This window comes from Stereum hirsutum, assembly GCF_000264905.1.
Source record: "Stereum hirsutum FP-91666 SS1 unplaced genomic scaffold STEHIscaffold_2, whole genome shotgun sequence".
In the NCBI taxonomy this organism is placed as follows: domain Eukaryota; kingdom Fungi; phylum Basidiomycota; class Agaricomycetes; order Russulales; family Stereaceae; genus Stereum; species Stereum hirsutum.
The window spans coordinates 3,078,329-3,105,766 of record NW_006763132.1 but is presented as its reverse complement, the minus strand read 5'-3'; the positions used below and the strand labels follow the sequence as shown (position 1 = coordinate 3,105,766).

General features: G+C 52.3%; 6 protein-coding genes across 6 annotated transcripts; 2 read left to right on the top strand and 4 right to left on the bottom strand.

Moving 5' to 3' along the window:
* Window positions 1-1,278: 1,278 nt before the first annotated feature.
* STEHIDRAFT_108042 (uncharacterized protein) lies at window positions 1,279-4,648 on the top strand (the record flags this gene model as incomplete). The annotated part of the gene is made up of 9 exons (XM_007300147.1): window positions 1,279-1,337; window positions 1,395-1,498; window positions 1,556-1,618; window positions 1,674-1,813; window positions 1,856-2,119; window positions 2,182-3,079; window positions 3,134-4,342; window positions 4,427-4,528; window positions 4,602-4,648. The coding sequence occupies 9 exons, from the start codon at window positions 1,279-1,281 to the stop codon at window positions 4,646-4,648; spliced, it is 2,886 nt and encodes a 961-aa protein (XP_007300209.1).
* A 596-nt stretch (window positions 4,649-5,244) lies between these two features.
* Window positions 5,245-8,788, bottom strand: STEHIDRAFT_73410 (uncharacterized protein). The gene is made up of 6 exons (XM_007299415.1): window positions 8,466-8,788; window positions 7,810-8,405; window positions 7,672-7,752; window positions 6,703-7,399; window positions 6,478-6,609; window positions 5,245-6,400 (listed from the first exon to the last, which is right to left on the bottom strand). Exons 1-6 carry the CDS (start codon window positions 8,715-8,717, stop codon window positions 5,759-5,761), a joined length of 2,400 nt encoding a protein of 799 aa, XP_007299477.1. The 5' UTR covers window positions 8,718-8,788; the 3' UTR covers window positions 5,245-5,758.
* Window positions 8,789-9,835: 1,047 nt separating this feature from the next.
* On the bottom strand, window positions 9,836-13,016 carry STEHIDRAFT_49849 (uncharacterized protein; the record flags this gene model as incomplete). The annotated part of the gene is made up of 11 exons (XM_007299316.1): window positions 9,836-10,134; window positions 10,219-10,307; window positions 10,353-10,583; window positions 10,677-10,786; window positions 10,867-11,280; window positions 11,375-11,459; window positions 11,583-11,717; window positions 11,940-12,319; window positions 12,504-12,602; window positions 12,814-12,835; window positions 12,976-13,016. The coding sequence occupies 11 exons, from the start codon at window positions 13,014-13,016 to the stop codon at window positions 9,836-9,838; spliced, it is 1,905 nt and encodes a 634-aa protein (XP_007299378.1).
* Window positions 13,017-18,967: 5,951 nt separating this feature from the next.
* STEHIDRAFT_49670 (uncharacterized protein) lies at window positions 18,968-22,296 on the top strand (the record flags this gene model as incomplete). The annotated part of the gene is made up of 5 exons (XM_007299306.1): window positions 18,968-20,062; window positions 20,131-21,164; window positions 21,261-21,505; window positions 21,600-21,805; window positions 21,874-22,296. 5 exons carry the CDS (start codon window positions 18,968-18,970, stop codon window positions 22,294-22,296), a joined length of 3,003 nt encoding a protein of 1,000 aa, XP_007299368.1.
* Window positions 22,297-22,602: 306 nt separating this feature from the next.
* On the bottom strand, window positions 22,603-23,781 carry STEHIDRAFT_153135 (uncharacterized protein; the record flags this gene model as incomplete). Its single annotated transcript, XM_007300146.1, has 1 exon — window positions 22,603-23,781. The coding sequence occupies one exon, from the start codon at window positions 23,779-23,781 to the stop codon at window positions 22,603-22,605; it is 1,179 nt and encodes a 392-aa protein (XP_007300208.1).
* Window positions 23,782-24,770: 989 nt separating this feature from the next.
* Window positions 24,771-25,261, bottom strand: STEHIDRAFT_153134 (6-phosphogluconate dehydrogenase C-terminal domain-like protein; the record flags this gene model as incomplete). Its single annotated transcript, XM_007300145.1, has 2 exons — window positions 24,771-25,147; window positions 25,195-25,261. The coding sequence occupies 2 exons, from the start codon at window positions 25,259-25,261 to the stop codon at window positions 24,771-24,773; spliced, it is 444 nt and encodes a 147-aa protein (XP_007300207.1).
* Between the last annotated feature and the right edge of the window lie 2,177 nt (window positions 25,262-27,438).

The window sequence follows — 27,438 nt, the reverse complement described above, 5'->3', positions numbered from 1 at the left end:
ATCCGTTCATCCTCACCTTCCCTTGCGCTCCATCTACTACGCAAACAAACCACCCACTTCCTTCGTTCTTGTTATATTTCTTGCTGCTTACTTTACATCCCTTCACGCCTACTTCTCTCGTCTGTTTGACTTGCTTGTTTGATTGCTTGTGTGCTTACTCATTTATTGATGGGCTCTCGTTATATATTCGCTCGTGTCTTGTCTTGTCACTGCCACCTATTATTTACGTCCCGTTTCTGTTTTGGTTTGCGTTTACGTTTCGGTATATCCACCTTTGGACATTTTGGATCTTCGTCGACGACCTTTTCTTGTGCCCTTCATGCTGCTTCACATGTTGAGGTCAGTTAGGAGGGTGGAAGGATTGTGTCGAGGGGGGTTCATATCCTATTTATTGCCTCTTTTTTCTCTTATCTTTTCTTCTTCTTGCTTTTCCTTTCCTTCTCGTCTCGTTTTTTGAGTGCCGTCCTAGTCGATGCCTTCCGTCTCATTTGTAGCTTAGTCTTTACCGTTTCTTTCCCTGCCCTGCCCCCTTTCCGAGAATGAGAATGAAGATTGAAGAATGTGAATGTGAACCGACATTGGTATCGTTATCGCTTTGGGGTGCATATATCAGCTACTTACATGGGTGCATTGTTATATGGTACACGGTTATACGGTCTTGGTTCGTATGTAGTGTGTATATATATATACGTATACAGAGATACAGAGATGGATACAGGGCTGCTGAATCGGACGGATACTTGAGAAGTCACGATAGTGTTTTGGAGCAATTCTGGTGTAAGTTACGAGCGTGAGGAGCCACAGGATTGGCTGCCAATTCTTATCCGGAGATCGGCGAATTCTGGGTCCGGGGGCATGTTCGTTCGCAGCGGCCAATCGAGAACGCAGGAGCAGACTTTCACTCGCAGGATTTCTAGGTTCTATTCATTATTTTCCACTGTTTCGTAGAACATAGTATTGACCTCGACGTCCTGCGCGTCTCACATCATCTAGATAACCGAAGTCCGGAGGCCACACAGCTGAAGGACTCTGAAAACACTGGCCGGCCACGCTCTGAACAATTGATCATGAGCAGCCTGTAGGCGCATGTAGATCCACATGTTTCAATTTTCTTTCGAGAAGATGTCAGCCGAGAGCCTGGGAGTCTCGTTGCAGTCTCTGGGAATATGGGAACTACTATCGCTCACTTACGGTCGTCGGAACCATCACCATATCTTCTCCCTTCCCCCCTTTCAGTACGCTCCAAGACACCGCCGATCTCACTCTCGACGTGAAGCCATGTCTGCCTTGACTGTTGAAGAGGATGGCTCTAATAGAGAGCAAGCTTTCACGAGTGTGTGAGTTAGGCATGATACTTCTTCAACTTTACGCATGGTCTGAACTCCCGCATACAGAACTGATAGGCTCGATAAACTGATCGTATTGATGGAGGCTCAAGCAAAGTATATGCAACCAGTTGCAAAAACAGAGACGGGCTCCAGAGAGGCTCCCGCTCCATGTTCGTGGTTCTCTGCTGTTTTTCCCTTGCCATCCTAAGTATTTCCTTCCATTACAGCGTCCGTTTTTCAGGAGGTGTCCGAACATCTACGCAGGATTCATGAGAAGCAAGCTGCAGCAGGTGTGCTTCTCAACACCTTCCACGTTGGTAAATCTGCTGATACACGTCTTCTCAGACATGGCATCGAGGCAGCCACTGCCTCAGAGCTCGGCGACGAGTGCTAGTGCTTGGAGTGCCCTTCTGCGCTCGCATATGAACAACGTGGATCCCATCATCAGCCAGTGGCGAGGTACTCTCGATACATTGTTGATCTTTGTGAGTTTTCTCCTCCTCGTGATAACTGAGGTCATGGTACAGATTGACCATGATCGTATTCCTCGTCACAAACAGATCGCCCTTTTTTCCGCGATAGTTACAGCTCTTTACGTCCAGTCCCTGGCCAGCCTCTCCCCGGACACAGGTGAACGAACGAACGAGTTACTCCAGAACCTGACCGAAGTCGTCATCGTACTCCAAGGTGCAAGCGGGGTGAATTTGAACTTCACCCAACCATCGCTCTTTGAGCCAGCAACCAGCGTAATACGGCTCAACTTCTATTTCTCTATTTCTCTTGTTCTCAGCGTGTGTGCAGTCTAGCTAGACTCTACCTCGATTGTTGACTTACTATTCGCACACTTTCTTAGATTTCTGTGGCTGCTCTAGCTGTTACGAGTCGTGGGTACATCACGATGCTCACTCGCTCTAAGCATCGTCAAGCTCACAAGAAGTTGGGCGAACTGCATCGTCGATGGCTGGAGGCCAATCGCCTTCTCGCGCCTGCCATAGAAGCGCTACCACAGCTGTTGATCCTGCCTGTGCTGCTGTTTATCGTCGGCCTGATCGACATGCTCTTGTCTAGCTCAATTCCTCTCTCAAACTCTGACGCGCTCCTATTTGCGGCTGGTGTCATCTCGTGCATCTTCATCGTGGCCATAGGCATCTACATAATTTGGACAGTAGTCCATGGCTGTACGCATCCCGACCTGTCCCCCTTCCAGTCAACTTTGTCGAGAGTACTTGTGTCTCGTGGTCCTGGCTGGCTCAAGACTATGAAAGACATGCCTTCGACATGTCTAAAGCTATGGTACAAAATCGTGACGAGTTTCCGAAAAATGAAGAATGATTACTTGTTACCATTGTTCAATGCACAACAAGGTGATAGGCACAATGATAACGGCTCTCTGCATCATGAGCCAGTTGTCGCAGTGCCTATTCGGGACCATCCTCCTATTATTTATACTGCTGCAGATTTTTACGGCCCACACACAGTTATCGCGATGCATGAACACGAAGCTTTCCATGCTGCCTTGCACCATACGCATGATTACGATGTACTTGATCAGGCTGCTGCTGCCTTGCTTCCGTTGGCTAGATCTCGGGTTCCTATTATACGGGGTCTTCTTCATGGACTAGATAGAAAACCATGCATGTCTCCTCTCGAGAAAAAGGCTATACTCTATCTTCTGTCGGACGAGGCCAGTATTCGCAGCAACCTAACAGCAGCAGCTACCTTATGTTTGTCCCAACCTTTCGAAGAACCTGGTGAGTATTGTATTCCTTATCCCAGTAATGGCCATCAGTGTAACTTTCGTGTAGAATTTCTCCCTATGCTTCAGCATGCCGCTATTCGCTATTCGTACCACTGTTCCGGGCTCCGGACGTCCAAGCAACTTTTGAATTGCGCCTTCACCAAGGCAATGGCTAACATCCTCTGTAACAAGGTTACATCGCCGATGACCCTCAGAAATGCCCATGAAGAACTTCTGACAAAAGCACCCGTGTTAGGCATATTATTGACTGATCGACGGAGCATGTTCCACAACAGTAACTCAGCGCAGAGAGACAGGCCAGAAGGCGTGGCTCTTTATGATGTGAATTTTGTTCTGGACATCTTACGCAACTCATTGAGACAGGACATACCACAGTTGACACAAGTAGACCACTTTTTTTCTCACTCTGGGGTTACTCCGCTACTGGACAACCTGTCAACCTGCAGAGATCATGGAGTTCGGCCTTATGGAAATGAGTTCGGGACGCATTCGGATTATTGGGATCATCCAATCTTCGCAGCTTTGATGCTGGGTTTCTCGACCACAGAGTCTCTTGCGGGCCAGTCTTTCAACGACATTGACGGCCGTCATCAGGCAGCCACGAAAGTAGTCATGTGGTTTATGGAGCGCTATTTTTACTCACCACACCACTCGCTGCGTGTCGATTTATCTTCCGCCATCAGAGGTATTCTCAAGCATCCTCTCATGGATGCTGTTCATGAAGACCATATGTTCTTCGACCTGAATGTCGGGACCGGCCGGGGCCCGGGCATGTTTAATTTTTCCTATTTGAAGAAAATATTAACTATCTACAGTGCGACTTACTACGCGAAGTACGCTGACTCCGTTCAGGGAAACTCTGCACAACTTGCCTTACACTCTCGCGGCATCTTACAGGCTGCAGTTGAGGTTGTAAACTTTATATCTTTGATTAGTGAAGTTCATCCCTGTCACGGTCACTTATTAGGTTGCAAAGCCTGTGAAGATGAAAGATTCAGTGCTGATAACGGTGGTGTCCACTTCCTTCCGTCTCTCTTCTGTGCCTTGCAAGATGTCACTGTCGTTTGTATGTTGAGAAAGCTCCACCATCGAGCTCCTTTCGTTCGCATGACCGTCGAGGAAACAGAGCTTGTGCAAAAATGTCTTTCGAGGCCTGATGGTGGCCTTCCCATTTATCATAAAGCACATTCTCATTCCGAGAATGTTCGCCACATCTGGTTCAAATCATTCATGCGCTTTGCACCGGAAGTTCCAGGTACGTCCGTCCCTTCGACCAGGGGGAGTGCGAAAACAAGGTCCATCTAACGAGTGAATTCTCATGCAACTCTTGTTCTCCCAGTGCTTCCGCATCACCTTTACCGTGCAGAACTCTTTGGTATTGACAATACGTTCATGGATATCAACTGGACTTGGTTTGAAACTGCTCCGGATGTCGCAATCGGTGTGACAGATTGGTGCGCTTTATTCTCTGGGTAACATCAGCATGACTGACAATATATTTGTCAAATATGTAGATTATACTTACGTGAACGCAACTCTACGATTTGGGAGGAAGGAGTGAACTTTTTGGGACTGGTCCTCGCTACACGTTCCTTCTTACGCCACAGCTGTCGCGCCACAACGACATAGTTACTCATCTTGTACTGGTTTATTCGATTGCTGCTTCTACGGTAGATTGAACAAGCTTGTGATATCGATACTGAAGACCCTCAAAGAAAGGCCTCGAAGAACTTGAAGGTCATCGTACCCAAGTGCGCGACGTTGACGCCTGGCACTGGGGGATCTTTCTTGATCGAGAACCGGCGAGAATCGGATGCAAGGATTGTACACACTCGACATCGTTCAAGTCGGTTCGGCTTAGCACGAACTCGCATCCGCTGCTCATCACAAAGACACCTCTAAAGAATAACCTACGTGCATTCTTATATAGTGAATCATTCCGTTAACATAGCACCCTGGTTATAGATGCAGTATACGCAAGAAACAAACAGTCTGAATGATCCTCTGAGTCGTGCCAGTCAGAATCAGTACTTCTAAAGATCCAGAAGAATCGGAATGCAGCGCGATGCAAATATCAAACTTCGAACGGAGAACGGAGATGACACATAGGAGAGAACAAGGAAATAGTGGAGACGGAGTGGGAAGGGTCTCCATCAAGGAGGCTTACATATGATGAGAACGACTGTCGTCGCCAGGGGAAAGAACGAACGGGAATACTTACCGTACTAGCGTCGGGCGAGTAACATGTAACATGTATTTGTATATGAGAGGGTCGACTGACGGCAGAGCAAGGATAGTAATCGATAAAGAAAGAAAACATATTTAGAGGAAACTTGTAGTAATAAATGATTCATGAACAGATGGAGGTGAGGTGGGGCGAACGAAAGCGAAGTGTGAAACAGAGAACATGAAACGGAAGGCCTGGGGATAATGGGATAATGGTACAAGATTTTTGGTTTTTCGTCAAGTCGATTCACGTCAATGAACGTTAGAGTCAAGTTCAGATTCGTAAGCCTAGCAGCACTCAGCAGCGGTCGCGGTCAGCATGGGGTCGTCATGGTCATGGTCATCCTCATCATCCAGCATCAACCATTCCTCTCGTCAACGGTTCGTCCTCGTCCATCTATAAACATCTCTCCTGAGGCTCACCCACAAAGGTCGGTGAACCAGTCTAGTTGAACTTCAACGGCTCCGCCTTCCTCGGCTGCGGCAAAAACGACTGCCCCTGTCCACCCTGCCCCGTCAATGCACTACCCACCACCGACTGCGACCCACCCGCTCCGAAACTCTTCTTCGTAGGCGACGCCGGTCCACTCGCTCCAAAACTCTGCTTCGTCGGCGATCCAAGTCCACCAGTCGAGTACCCTTGCTTCGTCGGGGACGATGGACCACCACCAGTCGCAAAACTCTGCTTCGTCGGCGACCCCAAGCCTCCCGTTGCGAAATTCTGTTTCGTCGGCGAGATCATGCCCCCGGTAGCGAAGTTCTGCTTCGTCGGCGAGGCCATCTGACCACCTGTAGCGAATCCCTGCTTCGTGGGAGACACCATGCCGCCCGTCGCGAATCCCATCCTCGTAGGCGTTGTCGGCGCCGGCCTTTGCTTCGTAGGCGTCGTGGTCGTCTGTCCCGTGCCTTTCCTTGTCGGCGTCGTTTGTGTTGTCTTTGGTTTGTTGGACAGAGCGGTGGGCGGAGGACCAAGGAGCCGAGAAACTGTCCAGGGGAGGTCAAAGTCTGCCTGGAGGGCGAGGTTGATGTAGCGGGAAAGTTCGAGATGGAGAGTTGGGTAATAGGCTGTGGAGGCTTTGCGGGCGACCTGTGATGGTCGGGGAGAATAGTTAGGTGAGCGTGAGGTTATGTGGGTGAATGATGGGACATTGGAAGGGGACGTACGAGGATGATGCGTTCCATGCCGGACAGGAACATATCGGTATGGAACTGATGCGCGGAGTGTTCGTGCTCCTTCGGAAGACGAAGGTCATGAGCCGACTTTGCGATCGCATTCACCAGCTTGAAATGCAGTGTCTACACAAACACATCCGAACGAGACGATAACAGGAACCCGGTTCAATATCGCGAAGAAATAAATAAATATAAAGAGAATAAAATCAAACCCACCAAATAACCCATCGCCTCGAACTCCACACCCCCCGTCATCCCCCCTGGCGCCCTCGGCTTCTCCACCTTGCCCTCGTCCGTCTCCCTCAAATTCCAAATCGCATTATTCGGGTGACAAAACACCCAAAAGTAGTCCCTACAAACATCGCTCAGCTCCTGCAGATAGGTCTTATAAATCCGAGGCTTGTGGAGCGCGTCGATGAATTCGTGGGGCTCGAGTGGGATGGGAGGAGCTTCGGAGGGCGGTGGAGCGGGGGTGAGGAGGAGAGCGCGGAGGAGGGAGAAGGTGGTTTTGTGAGGGTAGGGTAGGATTATTGCGGAGACGGCGGAGGTGGGTGTGGAAGGGGCGGAGTCGGACCCGGAACCAGAGCGATGGTGGGTAGCCTTGATTGGTGAAGGCGGTGTCAAAGTCGAGCCCGCCCAAAGATCGCGTGATGCAGAGCCCTGTAAGCCGGACTGAGAGGCTGGAAGGCAAGAGCCGGGAGGATAGAGCTCGAAAAGGATGAGGAGGAGGTCGACGATGAGTTGGCGGGTGGCAACATCGCCCGGCTTCTTGTCTGAGAACAGGAGAGAGGCGAGTTGGGTGAAAGGAGTGGGGCAAGAAGAGCGGAGGGCGAAGCAGCCGATGGTCGAGGTGGAGAGGGCCTTGAAGCAGCGGAGAAGTTCGTGCAGGACTTGATCGTCATGTTGTTCCTCTCTGTGTTCAGTTTGATGCCAGTCAGTAAATTGTGAAAGAGAATGTGTGCATAGAAGAGTGCAGAGGTGGTAAGGGGTCGCGTGGCGTGAGGTGCCACAAATCGGTTCGAAAATGACGACAGTGTTACGGCAGCTACCAGAAGAAGAGCCTCATGTTCGGATGCAAATAGATTTTGAACATATGGACCCCTGCCCCTAAAGAGCCGTCCGCACGTTCTTCGAAGCACTGACCGAGCGAAGTCCACAAGAGAAAAGAGGAAGCAGGAAACTTACCTCCATTCAACTTCAAGCAACTCGTTAAGACGAGTGAGGAGAGCAGAGTAACCACCTCCGCGTAAGAAATCTTGAGTCCAACTGAGCAGAATCGGCTATCAACACAAAATTGAGGCACGTAAAACGGAGCATGCATACCTCGCCGATTCGTTCCGCAATAACAGCCTCAACTTCTTGACCACCTCAACGTCCAGCTGTAAACTTGACGTCCCATTCAACGTGCCCACAATCTGCATATGAAGCAATCCGTTCTTTCCCCCCTTTCCCAACGACACACCATTCTCCGAGAACACAGTGTTTCCCTGCGCCCTTGATTTTGGACGCGGCAATATCGGGATGGAGCTGGCGAAATCAGCAACTGACATCCTCGTGGCATGACCGATGTTTGGGGCACCCCGCCCGACGGTAGCGCTGGGGTGTTCGGGAGACGAAGTTTCGGCGAAGGCGGCACCGATGGCACGGCCGGAGGTGTGGAATCGGTCGGTGAAGAGTCTCTGCGGGCAGGGTGACTCGATGGAAAGTGAACCTCCACTGTGGACACGACGGACGGTGCCTCGGTTGGGTGTGGTGGGTGTGGCCGGGGCCGATGGTTGAGTTGGTTGAGTCGGTTGTTGGTGGAGGAAGGGGTTTTGGGTCGCTGTCATGGTGTGCGAGGATTTGAGCATGGCGGCTTTGACGGAAGGCTCCATGCCGGTTAGCTTCGGCCGGAGGCTGGTGGGGATTTGGAGGTCGTCCTGCGTAGTATACCCATGTTACACTGTATTTTAGAAGCGTAGAGCATCACGTTAACTTACAAGCAGTTTGTCGAATGCCTCATCCATCTCGCCGAGCTGCTCTGCGAGAGTGATAGCAGATGGCGAGCCCTTCTTGGCCTTAGACTTCTCAGTCTTTGGCTTGTTGGTCGCCCTTGACGTTGAGCTGGGAACAGAGACCTGTATAAATGGTGGGTGCGGCTCATTCTCCTTACCATGGCTGTCCCCTAGCGGGGTGACCATCTGGAAATCGATGGAGGCGGTCCGTTTGGAGGGTATGATCCCTTTGAACATGATGATGGCAGAGACAGAGCGAGAGAGATGGGACGTAAAGGTGCAGAATGTTTCGGACAATAATGAGAGGTGAGAGTTGGATGCACTGTATGAGTGAGACGGGTCGCGGAGGTCGTGGAGGACGACGACAAGACGAGGGTTGGTTGGAAACCAAACTCGAACTTTGCAAAAGGTGCGTGGCCCGACGCGAGGCAATCAAGCCACGCGATGCCGGCGTGCCTGTTCGCTTTAAGCCACGTGACCGTGCACCCCCATCCGATTTCTCCTGCTCCCAACTTGCTTGGTGTCGCGCCCGACACTTTTAGACTGCTTTTCTTCTCGACGCATTGTGTATACTCAGCGCCCGTATAAAGTCATTGTTCAGCGCTCAGAAAGCTCAGACTGGGCACAATGAAAGTACATCATCCTTGAGCGCGACTTGGGCGCGACACGCCGACATACGTAACACAATTCGGATACGTCAAGAGTTGAAGAAACTTAGAAACTAATGTTTATTTTGAATAGACAAAATCTTCCCAAGGTTTTCTTCCTTACTCCTATCGAGACTATAATTTCAAGTGGATTTTGCGTGCAGAAATGAACTTGGACGGTAGGTGGCGAATGGTGTGACCCCGTCAGGAACTTCCGACGCGAGACGGCCTCCGGATCCTTTGACTAAAGGAGATAACGTCATGAGCGCGTTGTGAGCGCTCGCATAACGGCTAAAGCCCGAGGTCCACCGGGATATGTTACCCACGACCTCCTCCTCACCTTCCTCTTCGCACTCGACCCCCATCATCTCTCTGCTCTGCCTGTCGTTTCGTCCTCTGCTCCTCCTGCATTTTGCCAAATTTATGATGGTGAAAATGTGGATTAGTGAGTGTCATGACATTCATAAATAGTGGACAGACATTGACTGCAGTACATAGGAGAAAATCCTAAATAAAAACCACGCGAAGAGAACCCACGAGTACGCAGATCATGGAAGAGTGACATGCATCTATCTATGTTTAACTCGAAAACACAATACGACAGGAGGAATAGTATATTAAGCAACAAGAACCAGAAAAAAAAACGAAGTGCGTATCGTCGACTCATCCTCGCCTGCCAGTCCTACCGCCCCCATACTCATATGCAAATTACATGAACAACAGCGCCAGAGCCTGCTCCTGCATAACGTCTCGCCAGTCAACCACTGTGCCAGTAGAATCCCGTCTCTGCCACACCGCCAGCATCAACCCTACAATCTGCCGTACGTTCACATTATCCTCCCCGAATCTTAACAGTCTATTCCTAACCGTCATTCGCTGCTGCTGGTCGTCCATCAGGCCACCGGCGATGCCCAACGGCAGCAACAAAGCACGGTCCAGGTTCGTTGTGGGCAGTCGTTGCAATAGATGCATGATCGTGTTGGCTGAGCTCGTGATCTCCGGTACGCCTGTCCACCCAAATGTTTCACATCAGCAATTCAGTCTCATACCACATACCAGGCACACGATCAATAAAGAAGGGGAACACTCACTAGGACAAGGCCCGCTCAAGATTGAATTCAAGTACATCATCGCCGCCTCGAACCAAATCGCAGCGGCCAACTTCCTCGACATCTCCTCGCTTGTCTGCTGCTCGAAGGTACGTCCGTCCCTCATTGGTGGCAACATCATCCCCGCACTATCACGGTGCATATCTCCGAATGTGGCGAGCGAGATGTCGACGGACATATCCCTATGCTGGCTGAGCGACCGTTCTATCGCGTTGCCGCGCGCAACCAGCTCTCGCATGCTCAACGAGTTGTTGCGGGTCTCTTGCGCCTTCCAATGCGCCAGAGCGGCCATCTCAGCTAGTGCTAGCAGGACGCCATCCGTGCAGACGATGAGCTGCTCCACCCCACTAGTCGTGCCCGACGTAGCGTTGTTGCGCGAGACAGAGGCCGCCCCGAAGACACTCGAGATGCTGCTGGACCGGGAATGCGAGGCGCTAGACCAGCCGTTGCCTCCGTTGTTCCCGCTGTTGCCGTCACCCAAGAGGCGCCGGTAGAGTGCGAGAAGTCGGGGCGGCTGCCTGATGGTGAGGCTCATAAAGATGTCGATGCACTACGTGGGACAGACAAGACCATGATACTCAGTGTCTATCTTCTCATGGTAGTGGGAAGCGAGCCAGAGACTCGACTCACCATCGTCGCTCTCACGGCGAATGCGCCGCTCGGACTCATCTTCGCCATGGCTTCCTTCGGATTATCTTCTAGATGCAAGTTCGTCTGCGTCAACCACTCAATCGCGAAATCCGCCATTCCTCCCCATCCCGTCGACCCGTTCACCACCTTCCCGCCTACGCTCGCCAGCGAGTAACTGACGAGGTGCAAAGCCGTCATCACGTCGTATTCGGTGATGTGGGAGTGTAGGCCTCGTTGGGAGATGGAGGTGAGCGGATAGGCGGCTTGGGAGTGGAAGAAGTGGGCGAGGGTGTCGTCTGGAGGATGATTCATGGAGGAGGAAGGAAGGGAAGCAGGTTGTGTGCGGTTATAGTGCAGGCTGGCGATAGCGCAGACGGCGTCCGTGAGGGAGTGCGAGGGATCTTCGGTAAGCGTCTGGACGAACAGATGTACGTCGGTCCAAGGTAAGTCAAGTGTTTCAAGTCAGCGAACATACTCTGACAGTCATTCATTATAGGGCTGCACTCACAGCGTACAAGGCATCCATTGCCTGTTTTGTCGAGAAGAGGTATTGCAGACCCTTCACGTTGTCGAAATAATAAACGACATGATCCCTTCGTACCGTCCCCCCATTGTTTCCCGACCCAGCCGGAATCCTCAACGCAAGCCCGTCATAATGGTACGCTCTTTGCTGTTGTTGTTGTTGCTGCTGCTGTCGTCGTGGCTCATCGCTAAACGTATCGAATCCCAGTAAGCCGGTCGGGGTAGTCGCTGCAGAAAGAGGAAGGTTCGTCCCAGCCAAAGAAGAAAGCGAACCAGCACCCATGTTCGTACTAGGGAAATCAAAGGCGGACGACATTGCAGAAACATCGCTGCTGTTGTTGTTGTTCGACGACGCAAGCGCCCTAGCGGCGGCTCCCGATGACGCCACGGTCGGTGTGAGTTCGAACAGGTGCGGATCTAGAAGTGTGCCGTGATAGGGACGGAAGTGAGGTGAGTAAGACTCTTCGTGTTTTTCTCATGCGTCTCTAATTTTGGCTGCGTGTGTGTGTGCGATAGGGAATAGGGAGGGGCTGTTGATTGGAATGACTGACTGACCTGTCACAGCGTTTGATGGGAAGTTCATGTCCAGAGGCGGCGTATGTTCGAAGCCGAACACACCCCCATGGCCAAACTCGGCGTGGCCCATCCCTCCGTGGCTATGTTCTTGTCCCAAACCCAGTCCGAGTCCCAGCGAATGTCCACGGGACTGTGGGCTGAGCGTGATTTGCTGGCGTTGGTCATGGCGGTCGTGGCGGAAGGATGACTGGAGTTCACCGCCAGAGTGATGACGGCTGAGTGGTGGGGCCGAGGAACCCGTTGATGTGGAAGGGATGGTTTGGATGAAGTTGGAACGGGGCTGGCCGCGGATGAGGCCGAGTTTGAGGAGGTGAGCCTTGATTTCAGCCTTGTATTGCGCGACGGCGTCCTTGTCCTGGATCGATGGCGAAGACACAGTTAACATCGAGGTAGCAGTTACACGTAACAAGAGGTGGGTCGTCGATCGTCAAGATAATGATGGGATGAGGCGGCGTGTTATTGCGCGGAAGTGATGACGTCGGACGGGCAAGGGCGCGATGAGCAAGAGGATTCTTAACAAGCAACGAAAGCTGACTTACCCTCATCCACTCAGGTCTCTTCGGGCCCCACCCGAGGCACTTCAGCTGCAACCTTCGACACGTCTGGCACGAATCGCCTTCTCGGATCTCATCGCATTTCTAGTCGACATGACCAACAACCACCATAGCCATCGCCACGCGCACACCCATCCCATCATATCCATAATCCATTACACATGCATAAAAAGACACCGCCAGCACAGACACGAAACGCGATCATGCGTACCGTCGGCAAGACGAAGAAAACAATTTGGATTGTGAATGGATCAGCATTGATGAAGTCGGTCACCGATGCACGAAACATGCGCACCTTTCGTCGCAATCGACACGTCCTGATGTCCGACAGGAAGGAAAATCGCGTCAGTTCCGTCGTCGGCGTTCGAATAGAACCACATAGTGGAGTGGTGGAAGAGTATAGCGAGGCACCAATCAGTGAATGCTGCGAGATAGGGATAGGAGAGACGCGACGTACCAGCACCCGCCTTTCCCGGCGGCAGAAGAGGGACGTCCCATCTCAAGCGAGAGGCGGTCGTGTGAGTTGTTTTGCAGGTATGGGGGAGTCGTTCGTCGTCGAGGGGAGTGGTTATCGTCAGAGCCGGAATTCGCGCGACGTATGGCCTTCGGGATGACGGCAGGGGAGCTATCGACAGAGGATGAAGCAGAGATAGAGCCAGCGTAGTCGAAGTCTGATGCAGGTGAGTGTCCGGTGCTCGTATCGAGATCGCTGCGGTTGGGAGAATTGGAGGACGGTCGGGCGTTCATGGGTGGAAGTACGACGGTGGTGGATGTGGTGGGCAAGAAGACAGACGCGCTCGTGTTGATGGAATGTGCTCGTGATCGAGAGGGTCGGCAAGTCGAGGAGAAGAGTGTTTGAGTTTAGAGGTTTGAGGTAGTTGGTGGGGTTAACGGTGGTTGGGGCGGAGGATGGGGTTGAGATCGCGGTTGGGTGTTCAGGCTGACGTGGTGCCGATACGATATGCAAACGGAGAGCGTGCGAATCGTTTGGAGGATAGACGGAAGGGGCAAGGCCAGGGGTGAGTCTTACTTCTTCGTAGACGCAGCTCGGGTTTTTGACTGCTGGGTGCTGGAGCAGAGCGTCTGTTGATTAGTATCCTCTATCCGTTATGGGGATGTCGTATAATGGGCTGACAATGGACGTACCCGTCGGGTGTATGGCTCTGCTGTTAGTTAATAGACAACACAACACAGAACGCTGTTCGGGAAAGGCCGTCTCCAAGTGCGATCTGGCTTTCCCCCTGCGTGTCGGACTACGGATGGGTTTCGGATTGGTTTGTATTCGATGAGGAGCGTTAGTCCCTTTTGTTTGAGATGGTCGACAGGGAAAGGGGACAGAGCAGTGAAGTCGCGGTGAATCGGACTTTTTAGTCTCCGTCTACAAGAATGGCACAGGGATTGCGAACGGGGCAGGGGGAGTCGGTCCTCGGAGGGATCTGTATAGATGGTGGATGAAAAGAGGATGAGATTACCGAACGCGTGATGGGAGAGCCTATATTTCGTTTCGTCAGGGTTCCCCTGCCATTGCTCGCCAACCGTCTAAGGTAGACGCCCGTCTCTCCACGTCCTACAAATGCACGGCCTCTGAGATTAGCGTGCTGGTCGCCTTCGCGTGGGGCTCATCTCGAATCATGCACAGGCGCGTCCCGGAACGTCGTGACCGTCCCTCGAGCTGTCTGTCCGTCGACCGTCCAGACGCCACCGATAGACGCCCGCACTAGCCTCACCGGCGCCTTTCATCAGGTCGGCAGTCAAAGTGCACCGACGGTTGCCTGTCCGCGGCCGTCCTTCCTCCTACTTCCTCTTCAGTGCTGCAACCGCGTGAAAAGGAGGTTGTACGCATACATGTTCCGCAATCACCATAACACAGACCATTCTTTTCCTCTATGGTTTGAGTGATGATTGATATCTGATGCCATGTTCTTGCCCTGTGTGATGTTCTCGCCGTCTTTGTCGACCGCTTGTTCGTACCAGCGGAAGTACCGATGAGTCTACGGTGCGTGTGCAGCCGTAGCAGATCGTCGTCGTCTTGACCGCTTCTTAGGTGCGCAACTTCGCTTCTATCTTTGATCGAAGGCTGCATTGACTTCAGAATAACACCTATGCCGTGAAGTGGCTACGGAAAAATATTCAGAAAAAGCGGAAAGTCGAGTCATTCATGATTGGCGAAACTTGCGCCAAACTTGACCGCTGAAGACTCGTGCCTAAACGTCGAGATATCGTATGGAGTGGAGCAAACTCGAACATCCGAGATCTTGACTGGTCCACGCATCAACCTCTAGCGAAACCAGTCCAACTCGCGGACTGTAAGCCAAGTGATTTTATGGCTTTTTGCTCTTGTCCAACTCTCGTCTTGGCCCTCGGGTTCGCCGTCTGCGCTTGTACTGGGGAATTCAGCCGGTCGATCTTACGGAGATCTTGGGTCAAATATCCGTTCCTTAAATAAGTATTCCATTTTGCATTTCCAATAGCAGCGCCATCGTGCAATCGGACACTCTCCGGGTTTCGTGCCATACTTAGGTGCACGATGTGGAGAGAAAATGAGAGAAATGGCCGGCGCAGAGTCGGTCTTTGGGGTGAAGATGTCATCCTCGTCTTCAGTTTCTTTGATGGTCTGGCAGCCGCGTATATGTGTTTGCGCTGTTGATGAGTTCTTAGGCTGCTACACGGGTTCGGGTTCAGGTTACACTCCGCTACATTGTGTTCTCTCCGAGTGGGTGGTTGACGTAGTGGCCAAGGAGTCAATGACTTTCTGCCCGTCCAGCCTTTCCGATGCTTGCTTGGCAGGCTGATCGACATCGGTCGGCATATCTGCCCAATCAGGATTCGTAGTTCGTTGCCAATTTGGTCGGGTACACCAACCAGTCCCCGTCTTCATATTTTCTTCTTTCTTCGTCTCGATCAAGAGGAGTCAAGAGGCGTTTGCAATCTGGACACACTATCGAGGCTCGAGATTCGCTTGGCCCCCGGCTATTAAAACGATGTCGGTGTCGCACCTGGGGTCCTGTATCGATGAGATCATTGGGGCGAAAGCGTAACGTGGCTCGTTGGTAGCGGTGGCTCGGGACCAAAAACACATTGACAAGAACACTAACATTACCAGACACGGATTCCAGTCGTGCGTTGAGATATATGAAGTGCACGATTGTACTTCGCAGCACATTCCGCGCCTTTCCGTGTACGACGGTCGACAACACCTCAGCATGTCTCTTCCACTCTCATTTGCCTATCTGTCCCAGTCTGATGCGATCCATGCGTGTTTGGAGAAGTGCTGCGGGCTCTCACATTGAGGAAGAAAGGAAGGAGGGTTTTTTTTTCATGGCTACTCGATTTTCCTACGAATTGGACACATGGATGGACAGAAAGGAAGTGGAGGATGGAGAGTGCACTGATCAGTCCACATCTCTCGCGGAGGTGAGTGCTGTTTCATTCGCTCTAGCAGAAGGCTCTCTCTCATTGGCGAGAGAATTCGTGCTTGCATGTCATTCATCCCTAAATTTAGATTGCCTCTGTTCTCGCGTTTCGACGAACACAACGAACATCCCGTTATCTCTGTGGTCCATCTTATTATTCTTTTATATGCTGGCAGTTTGCTGGCAGTTCTTGATGCTAGGGTACCGAACGACGATCGACATATTGGTTGTTGAAATCACAAACAGAGTCGGATTACCACTGTTGATGTGCTCTACGAGATGAGAATGGTCGTAAGTAGTTCATTCATCCTTGCTCCGAACTCCGGAACTAACTCAGCTCACTCTGTTCTCAATATATGCAAGGTCGAGAATTCCTCCTTGTCTCAGTACCCGTCCCCCAACGATCCTTACGGGATAACCTTGTTGAAAGCACCGCCTCGAGTTACAAGATTGTATTGGATGCAGTGAGTGAAACGCCACTCGCGACGGCCCTAGAACAGCAAACAACACCGGCCAGATCTCACGTCGTTGGTGCGCCCTGTTTCTTTTTCGCTCTCCGGCTCCTGGTCCAACCAAGTCCGACATGGAGAAGTAATACAAACAGCACAGAGACCGTGCGGGTGCGGAGTTTCCGCGTCGGGTCTTGATAGACCTGGACAGACATCTCTCTATACTAAGATCTCATCCTTGTTCTTACAAAAGCTCTAGGTGTATTCATCAGTTATGTACTACTTTTAGGATGCTTCGTGCGTTTCAGAGAAGGTCCCCAGTAGCCGTCAAAATGGTCAATCGTGATAGATGAGTGTCTCTGTTCAGGCTTGTACTCTTCTTAGTCATAGGAACCCACCGGTCGCCTAGTACAAATCCCAAGCAGTGTGTGTGGGAGTCAGATTCCGCGCTACAAGAAGATGTTGTAAACAAGTGTGTTTATTTTTTTTCTTAGTTCCCTTCACTTCTCCTGATGCGATTTTCTCCCACCCAGGCCAATTAGGAAAAGCCGAGTGTTGAAGGGCTGTCGACTCGTGCTCAAAATGAAGGACGAGCCGGGTCATGACCGTTGCGTGGCGTCGCATGGCTATGTGAATGTCCTATTCATTGTCAAAGGCTCATTTGCCTGCCGACCAACCTTTTCTCGTTATTTAAGGTACGTCTACTTCTCACTGATCATCAAAACCATTCCTTCCTAGAGTGGTGAAGACTCCAAATATCCAGTGAACGTTTACAACATCCGTTCGTCTCGCACTCACGGCAGTCCATCTAGAAGCTTTTATCGTGCACTCTCGCTCCAGACCTGCGGTGTCATAGAGGACGTCTAATTTTCAGACCAGCTGGACGTCAATTGGAGTAGGTGGTGAGTCACTCTCTCGTTCACATCGGTGCGTGGCGCCCGAGATGAGCTTGTCCATCGTGCATTTTCTTCGTGCTATTACATACCCTATCCACCGCTTCTCATACAAAACACCGGTGTTATTTGTGACGTGTTGACGTTTTATCGGAAGATATGGCTTTGTTCCCATTTCAGCCAGTATCTGGTCTTTGCGGAGGACCCTCATCGGGGTTAATGGACGGCTCTGCTCCAGTGGCTATGTTATCACCGACTGTGCGAAAATATTGCCTCGCGTATGTTGTCGAAATACTCGCTTTCATCGTACGGCATGACGGTCCTACATTGGCATTCATCGTGAGCGCGTCCTCAGGGTCTTTACACTCCGTGGTAGCTCCACCGGACCCAGGGCGATCACAGCTCCCCGTTCACATAGTCCATGGGCTAAACGATGTGAAAAACTCTATCATCCCTTGCGGGCTTTGTTCACGCAACAAAAACCGACGCCAAATAACGAGCGGCGACTTGAAATCCTTGACTCTTGGTTATATGCCCTCGGTGGGTCGGATACCTTCAACGTTGTCCTCTACTGGTCCATTAGGATCAGTTTGTCTAAACTAGAGGACTCGGAGGTCAGAACGAAGAATCCGGTGAGGTGTAGCATGCTTACTTGTCCACACCCTACCAGTGATTATGCAGTAACTGCTCCAGACTCTTCACAAACTTCGAGGTTCTGCGCACGAGAGAAGTGGAGGTTGACCTTGTGGTTTTTCATGCCGAGGACAAGGTCGACTCATAGCAAAATCCATGCACGACCTACCACCACATCGCGTTGAACATAATACAGGCGCAGAGGCGCAGACATCTCATACGGTATGATCGAGGCGTCTCAAAACCAAATGGATGATTACGATCCATTGGTACACGAGTATAACTTGTGGGCAACGTCATAACCCTCCTACACGTTTTCGTGTCGGACAAGTTGAACTACCGTTGGTCTTTGCCTAGTCTCGAAATCCAGACTCCAAGATCGAGGAAGACAATCGTTCCTCTTCACTATAGAGTCTGGAGGCTATGTGGGGCCCGTAACCGGTGGGACCTCGGAGTTTGAATTCGGGCAAACACTCGTTCCTTTTCCTTGATGCCGAAGCCAGCCGCGGATCTCGATCGTGTGATCATTTGAAATTCCACATGGCGCGACGCGTTGAACTTTTCGCGGTGTTCTTCTCCGCGACGCGTTCGAACGCGTTCTTGCTCCACGCTTGTCGTGTATAGGTTTCCTGTCGTATACAGTTAAATCTGCTGGCTTGAGCTGGCAGCTCAACTATGGCTGGAGAAGAACAGGCTCCCTTTGGCGCGGGGCGTCCCTCTGCACCTGTATCAGCTAGACTCGACGAGCGGAACGAGGACGCCACTCGCCCTCGCACCCCAGTCCGCCTGGGCTCTCACCTGCCTCCGAGTCTGCCATCGACCACTACGCATACTCCATCCAGTCACTTACCACTGTCTCCGACCCCTCGTCGTGCTTATACTCGTCGCTTAGTGTCGGATCCGATCCCTCAACTTTTCATTCAGAATCCTCGCTCCCTTTCGACCCCAAATACACCGTTACCTCCATCCCCTTCGTCTGGCTCTGGTATCTTTTATGCTCCACACCCAGGCTTCATCAGGTATATCTATCCTCAGTTGCATAGTTTTGGATGTAAGAAGTGATGCTAATTTGTCTACATAGTCCCGGCCCTGCACCGTGGACAACTCACCATCCATTAGGCCCGCCATCTTACACTCCACCCGCCTACCCTCTATCTTTCTCTGCACCACCCACCCCATCGCCCGCCAATATTTCGCCAGATGATCTACTCTGCGCTCACCTCGAACGTTCCTTTGCCCGGAACTTGTTTCACGGCATCGCTCCCAATACAACCAGCTCCAGCTCCCGTGCGCGCTTCCATTGGCCGTTCGAGGTCACCGCTGAGCAGCAACTCCTTCTCGTAATCCGGTGCATGCGGCAGGCAGGCTTTGACAATATCGGAGATTTTGGACTGGCGCTGTTGTCGAAGGACACCCAATTCAGCACAAACTCCCCCGTCGCGCTCAGTCTCTCCGCATTCGTTAGATGCAAGTCACAGGACCTCCGAACTCACCCTGCCGCTCTCGTCGATCTCTTGTTTAACCACCGGTTCGCACAAGAATACACTGACCGTGTTCCAATTGAGCCGGTATTCACGCTGCCCCGTCACGCGCTTCCTCCTTCACAACGATTGCTCCCGGCGCTGTCTTCCCCTGACCCAGATAATACAACACGCAATGCGCTCATGAACTGGTCTCTTCTACGTGTCTTGGAACGCGTAGACGTGGAGGTCCCTAGACTATTCGAGCCTAGCTTGGGCTTAGTCCGGACGCCCAGCATGCCCCTTTCGTGGTCATCGATCCTTAAATGGGACCTCACGGAAGCGCAGGAGGCAATCGCGCTGACGGCCCCTGCGACATTCGCTTTTGCGGCCACGATCTCGGTCAACGAACGCAGCCGCAAGATTCTCGAGACCACCGCAAACCCGCAAACGCCACCCGCGCCACCCTCCACCTCAACCGACAGGCCACGAGCTTCCCCACTTTTGGATGGTGGTGTCGTTGCGCAAAGCGATGAGCCTAGCTCGTCCGCTTCATCGTCAACGGTCAATGGGGAGGATGGGGACATGAGCTCGCATTCGGAGTCGGAGTCGGAGTCGGAGGTGGAAGCTGGATCAGAGCCAGACATTCTGAAATCAACGGGCGTTCCGCCCTCTATGCGTCGTGATCCATGGCTGGTAAGCGTCGCTCGCTCACCTCTCTTTCTTCTGGTTGGACTTGGTGATACTAATTCATAGCCTTGTAGGGTGCTACCGTTGCGATCCTGGCGCTACTTGTATTCCGTTACCGATACGCTATCATGTTCCCTACAATCATCGGCATATTCCTTTTCACATGCAATGCACATCACGACATCATCTCTGTTCTCAGCCGCACAGGCTTCTCGATATCACAACGATCAATATATTCCTGCCTCGACACGTTGTCTACAGACTCTGCAGGCTTCTTACGTGCATGCGGTCAAGCACTTCAATGGTCGCCTCCCATCTTCCTCCTCCTATACGACAACGTAAACAAGATGAGACGAGCATGGCAACAAACTCTTGGTCATAAGGATGAAGTGAAGAGCGGCACAGCCTGTACGCTCATTGAGTTAGTCGATGCTCCGCCGGGCGCCCTTGATCCAGAGCCCGTCCTGGCAAACCTTCTTGCAAAGAAACGCGCCGAACTTACCGTTGATAAACTCCTCAAAGATATCAATACCGACCACATCAAAGCAGTCTCGCAGGGTACCGTCCTTCGAGTCTGGATCAAGCATGTCCCTTCGCTGGCAAAGTTTCGCGAGCCCACCGAAACGTTGTTCACAACCAAACATGCCCTGCATCCCCTCTCACTCCGGAAGTCGAAGATACACAGCATGCGAACCAACGACATTGACGAATCGACGACCGTTGGTACTGTGGCGGTCATTCGGAACATGCTGGTTGAGCAGCTGAGCGTGCTTGGAAGTTGGGTCAAGTGGCTGATCATGATCTGCGGTGATCAGCTCACGATCGACCGCATTCGTAAAGTCAAACGGTACATGTCAAAATCCTCCACCTTTTACGACAAGCACGACTTTGCGCTCCCAGTCATCCAGCTGTGGCACCTCAAGTGGAACTGGCAGAAGAACATATTTCGCCTACACTGGCATGACTCGACAGGCGCCACAATATTCGGCCTACGCCACGATAGCGAAGTTATGGAGCGAGGGAAGTTCAACGCCGAGAAGTGCGATTTTTACCCTGGGCATCAGATTCTTGAAGATAGGTTTGATGCGATGATGTTGGATGCTCTTCGGTAAGCACTACTAAGCCTCTTTCAAGTTGATTTTTTCATTGCCCCGTTCTGTTCACTCCTAGAGGTCTGTTGCTGATCATTGAGCCTCTTACTTAGTCTCCTTTGTGAAGAGCACAGCGGCAAGTCATACTCCACAAAACTACCACTCTTGGAGGGGCTAGAGTGGTTTTTCGGATCAGATGGCCCGTTGAAGGACAGCACGTTCGACCTGTTGGAAGTGTTCGCAGCGAAAGTATTTTCACGTTATCTCTGCTCTGCTGCTCATGATGCAGCACATGGGGTTGAGCGTACTGATGCGGTGTACGGTCCCCCTGTGGCACCATCGGAGAACGACACACCCGGTGAGGCTACCACCAGCGCTGAAGGCGGTGAGTTCAACACATTCGCCGTTGCATTGTATCAGTCCTAATTTACACAATACAGAACCAAAGGAAGTGTCTACGACCAACCGTGGTCAGAAACAGAAACCGAAAAGCAAGAAGAAAAAGGTCGCGACAGCGACAGACCCATCCAGAGCGTCCATAGGCGAAGACCAGGCTCTCCAAACGACGTGCAATTTCCTGCGCACAACATGCTGGTATCTGATGTTGTGCTCCGCTATAGCAGAGGGCGACATTGGACGTGTCTTCGAGATCATCAAGGTCAGCATTATGATCTCATGAGTTCGGGCTGCGTGTACTCAAATATAATCTGCCGCTCTACGACGTAGCTTTTGCGCTTTTCGTTTTGGGGTGCGGGCTCTACCAATTATGGTACAGAGCTTCTCGAAATGGCCTGTAACTTCCTGTACGAGTTCCCCGAAGACCTTCGCAACGCTATCCTGAACAACTACCTCGCAAATCCATCTGGTCTGCCTGGCCATTGGGTCGAACTCGATCTTATACAAGAGCATTACAATTTCTGGATCAAGCGACTCTTCAACTCGAAGAGCCATACCTTCGACTCTCAACACCTTGCGGAGCACGTTGGCCTCAACATAGGGGGCTTTAGCGCGCTTCGTGAGAGATTTCCTATTCTCTTCGGCTTCAAACGGAACGGCGGGAGACATACCAATCCGAAGTCAAACGGTGACATCAACCGGCTAGGGTTTCATTATCGGCTCGAGCACATCATGTCTTTCAAGCCAAATTGACGCCAGCCGTACGTTGTCGGAGATGAATTCAACGAAGGCATTCACAAGCTTACCGGTGGCCAGCTTGCCAAGTTCATTGCCCGAACGACACGAGAATGGGTCGACTTAGGAGAATCAGTGGGGGATGGCGTGGAGGGAGAAGGAGCTAGAGAGTCGGAGCAGTCAGGGGAACCAGTAGTTGAATGGTCACCGACCAATCCGATCACCTCTGTGAGTGGGGAACTGGCTTTGTTGGGATTTATTGGTGGGGCAGCTGAATAGGATAGGATAAAGTAGCAATATGTACGTAGGTTTGTAGCACCTAGACTATTGTAGAGTCGAAATTAAGTCCGTGGATCCGGTTTCCATCACGTTCTCCTTCCCTGCATTCCTAGTGCGGCGACGGCGCTTTGTCGGAGACTCGAGATCCTGCTGCGAAGAGGAGGTGCGTTTCGAAGGAGACGTTGGTGGAGAGACGGGGTTTGGTAACCTCAAAAGAACGCGAGGTCGAGTTGATGTGGCGCTGTTGATGGTGGCAACGGCGATGGCAGGCGCTGTTGTCGACCTGATTGCCATTGACGGGTCTTCTGCAACTCCATCACTCATCGCCTCGTCTTCGTCTTCATCAGCACCACCCACCTCATTTCCGGAGTCTACACCGACAGCCTGCGACTCCCGACATTCACCATGTATATCCTTCCACTCCTTCAAAATCACCGTGAGCCACAGGAAGAGTGGCTCTCCGTGAGTGGCAAAATGCTTCCACCCATCCATCACCGTTCCAAGTCGCTCCATCGTTGTGCAAACGTGAGCCTTCTCAACAAGATGTTCGAGGACGTGTCGCGGACAGAAGCATGCCACCGGCATCAGCTCTGAGATGTTGTGCTGGCGACGGAAAGGAACCCACTGCCGAATTGTCCAGGTGTGAAGCATGGCAGAAAGGGAGGCTTTCATAGGCGTGTCTAGTGGCGGGTACGTTCCATCCGACCGAAGAGAGACCGCACGGGGAGTCGTGGCTTCAGCGGCAAGGTATTCGATCCATAGTTGCACACAGGCCGAGTCTGTGGTCTGTTCCGGCTCAGGAGTGTGTACGATGCATGCACATGTGAGTTCGGGGTGAAACTCATCACCATAATGCTGGAGGTCAGCGCGCCGCGGACAGAGGGTTGGAGAAGGATTGTAGAATTGCTGCGTGAAGATTGGTAGGGTTTCCCGTCGCTTTGCGTCCTTTTGTGCTTGCTTCCCTGTGAGAGCGGCTCCTTCTGGTGGCCTGCGAGCCCAGGGAGGTGCGAACGCAATGGCTACTGCTTCACGACCGTCCCGACCTGCACGGCCCATAGTCTGCTTGAGATTCTCCGGTGTCCTATCCATGTCCGCAACAACAACCCGTCGGACATTGGGCAAGTCGAGACCATACGTGCAAGTATCGGTTACGACACCAACGCGCATGTTCGAACCTTCGTCTCGGAAATCTTGAGCAAATTGGCGTCGGTAGTCGGGGGACATAAGAGCATCAGCAAATTCCCCCGCTCCTAAATTCTGCCTAAACTGGAAGTCGCGCCTCCGCGGTGGCGCTCGCCTAAGAGCTGCCTAAACACGCCTAAATCTACCTAGCTACGGGTCGCTTCGAATGCGACTCCGGGGCAGCGCTGAGCTCGCTTTGTTTAATTTTCACTCTCACACTGCTACTGGTACAATCTACATATGTACATTGCCCACTTCAGATACAGATATTAACATTACTCAAAATTGTGATCTACTTTTCTCTAAATACAAGGCAACACTAATACAATAATATCATCACAAAGATGACGAAGGACGAAGAAAAGAGGCGGTGAGATGGACAGTGTCCTCGATGGTTGCGTGCATCGTGAAACCATCATTCGGTTCCAGGCCCACGATGCCCCGTTCGACACCGACACCTACGATCAGCTCTCCGCCGAGGCCTCCTGGTCACGGCTGGTGACAGTGCAGGTGTCCGCGTTGGTGAGAGGCTACTGTCAGCATCGTATCCGTCATATACCCGCCACCTGCCTGGCATGCGACGACGTCTGGGTCGCTGCACGTGACATGGGTTCTAACGACGGCAACGTATTCGTCAGTGTCAGCGGGCGCTGTGACTGATCTCCAGTTTTACCGTCGAACTGACAGTCAGTACTATCTGAATGCGTGAAAGAAACCTGACCACGAAACGTAGGGAAACAAAAGACATACCTCGTCCGGCCTGGATATACACTGTCATATGGTGTCCCTCGGTCTCTCCAGTGCCCTACCTCCAAATACTCTCCCGTTTCCCTGCTGTCCTCGGTAATCCACGCGCACTCGGACTGAGAAAGGTGGCGAACCTCTTGGGCACGAGCTACGCGTCAGAAACACACCCCAGCACGCTACTCCGGGGACTCGTCGGCGCGCTGGGAGACGATGTCGCTCGAGTGGGGGCATCTCAAGTTGAGAGTGTCGAGCTCTTCGGAGCGTACGCCACAGGACCCAACAACCTATCCCCTCTGCCCAGCTTCCTCAACGGCTGCCATCTCGCGCATCACCTCCTCCTTCAATTTCAGGTTCTCAAACCTCTTCAGCACAGGGAGAACATACCGATGATGAAGCCCCGCCTCTAACCCATACCGCCTCACCAATGTTCCCCCGCCCTCCTCTAGCGCTCCAAGCACGACCTCACATACCCTCTTATCCTTAATCGCCGCGTCAATGGTGAGGTACAAGAGGAGGGACCCGAAGTAGGCGGTGCACGCGTGGCCGGTGTTGAGCGTGAAGAGCTTGCGCTCGAGGTAGCCGGAGAGGTTGGAGGTGGGTTTTAGGGCGGAGACGTGCACGGCGAGAGGATAAGGGTTGAGTGAGCGTTGGTCGACGATCTCTTCGTAGTAACCTTCGACGCGGACCCCGAGGGGCGTTTGGGTTTACCGTTGGGGTTGGGCGCCAGAGAGGGAGGTGGGGGGCGACAGGTGGCGTGGGTGAAGAGAAGGGGCATGGGTGAAGAGGAAGGGTGGCGGACAGAGCGTCAGCATCAAAGGTTTCAGGGGAAAGAAGAAGGAGGAGGGTCGACGTGGAGAGGCTCACCTGCCCTTCTCTTATGTTTCGAATAGTTCTTGAACTCAGGCTTGGGCTTGGCATCGTCGGTGCCAGAGGCGCCAGCTGGGGTTCTCGAGCCGTCAGCCCGATGGCACGAAAAAAAACTTGAAACGAATAACAAAGAGACAACAAAATAAAAACGAAGACATACCTTCCATGTCTTGGTCAGGGAGTCGGTGTCGCCGAGGTTGGAGAAGCCTATGAAGGCCGTGTTGCACTGGAAAGATTGAGGCACGAGTTGGATGAAGGTGGGGAGGTCTAACGTCGTCCGCGAGCGCGATGAGGTGGCGGAGGCGGGCGGAAAAAGAAAAGGGTGTACTTGAAGTAGAGAAGCGCTAGCCTGTGAAGCATCAGCGACGTATACGGAGCAGAAAACGGCGATAAGATATTCAACGAAAGGGAATGAACGTACGATTGTTTTACACATCCGCCGGCGTCCCGAACCCATGCAACGCAGCCTTCTCAGTCAGGACTTCAGCACTCGAAGACTCATGCTCCCTCTTTCTCTCACTTTCTAACTCCTGCTCTCAACGTAACGATTCGGTAAGTACGTCGGGCCCGTCAAATGCGATACCACAATCGGGCATGCCGTTGATAATGAGGACGGAGAGGACGGATTGGGCGCGGGTGGGTTGGTGGCGACGACGAGGATGTGGATGATGGATGCTAGGCCGCCGGTAACGCATCTGGGTATTGTGTCCACGTGAAAGAAAAAGGAGGCGGCGAAGGTCGATGAGGAGGTGCTGACGAGAGGGTTTGAGACTGTTTGAGATGGTAGCGGATGAGATAGAGAAGGGGGTACCTCAGAAAAAGAACGGGACGCACCGAGCTCTTATTCTCCTCCGCGGCCGCTGTACCTTTCGTCATACTAACCTCCATTCCCACATCCATTCGACTTGCACGATCGTTGTCCAGGGAGGTCCTGTGCACGACATAGGTCGGGTGGGAGACGAAGAACAAGAGTTGCAAGGCGCGTCGTCGCCACAACCCACGTCTTTGTTTGGCCGTGTTTGGCCGATGTTGACTTTCGCGTCGAGTCGCGACTTGTGCTCCTTCGTCCCTCTCTCCATCTCCACCTTCGCTCGCACCACGCACCCTCACCCTCACCATATCCACATCCTTCCTTTCTTGCCCACCCTTTCCCGACCATCCCCGTCCTCCTTTTACTTTGTGTCCTCGTCTTGCTCTCCGTCGCTACGGCAGCCTTCCAGTCGCCATCGTCGACATTTGCACTCGCCCTCTCGACACCCTCTCATCTTCCGCCTCCCCCTCGCCCCCTCACTGAATCTTTATCTTCTCTTTCTTACTCGCTCTTTTCCCTTGGTCTTGGTTATTTTGTCTATGCGGCACTCGCTCGCCCACGTGCGATCTCTCGCATGCACGCACACCCGCAACCGCGCTCATTCGTTGAAGTGGATGGGAGGGAACGTTGGTCAATGAAATCGTGGGTGGTGAAGTCGACATGGTCCGCAGATAGTCCTCTCTATACACCACTTGCAACACTCACTAATCTCGTCGCGCCCCTTTCTTCTCTTTTTGCTAACGGCGTACTCGCTTTTGCCCTCCTTTCCTCACTCCCTCATCGTCGCTTAACGATACCCGCAGCCAGGAGGGCCGTACTATCAACCCTATCAACCCTATCGGTGATACGCTCCAGGATGCGACGGCGACGGTTGGGCAGTGGACGGAGCGGAGGTGAGAATGAGGGAAAGATGTTTGGTGAAGGTTGGATGGCCCGCTGGACGTTCGGACTATTGTAAGTGCTTTCAGCTTTCTCTATCGTGCTCTTTCGTGATCGTATCACTGCTCTCCCTTGACACTCCCCATCGAGTTCCCCCATCACTCTCCCTCATCGTATCAACATCCTCTCTTTCTTGCTCACTCCCGCTTTTGTCATTTTTTACGGTTCGGTGCTCGTCCTCTCACTCAAGACCTTTCGCGCACACCCACACTCGCTCGCTCCGTGAAGTGGATTGCGTTGGGTGCCGCTTCAATCCTCTTTTCTACTCTCTCCCTCCCTCGCTTGGTCTTCCCCAACTCCGTAGCCCCTTCTTCTCTCTCCCTCCGTCAACGTAT

Coding starts and splice junctions, on each gene's coding strand:
- STEHIDRAFT_73410 (XM_007299415.1), bottom strand. CDS start 8,717: ATGTTCAAAGGGATCATACCCTCCAAACGGACCGCCTCCATCGATTTC. Junction 8,406..8,465: donor AGGCATTCGACAAACTGCTT/GTAAGTTAACGT, acceptor TATACTACGCAG/GACGACCTCCAAATCCCCAC. Junction 6,610..6,702: donor TCGAGGCGATGGGTTATTTG/GTGGGTTTGATT, acceptor GTGTTTGTGTAG/ACACTGCATTTCAAGCTGGT.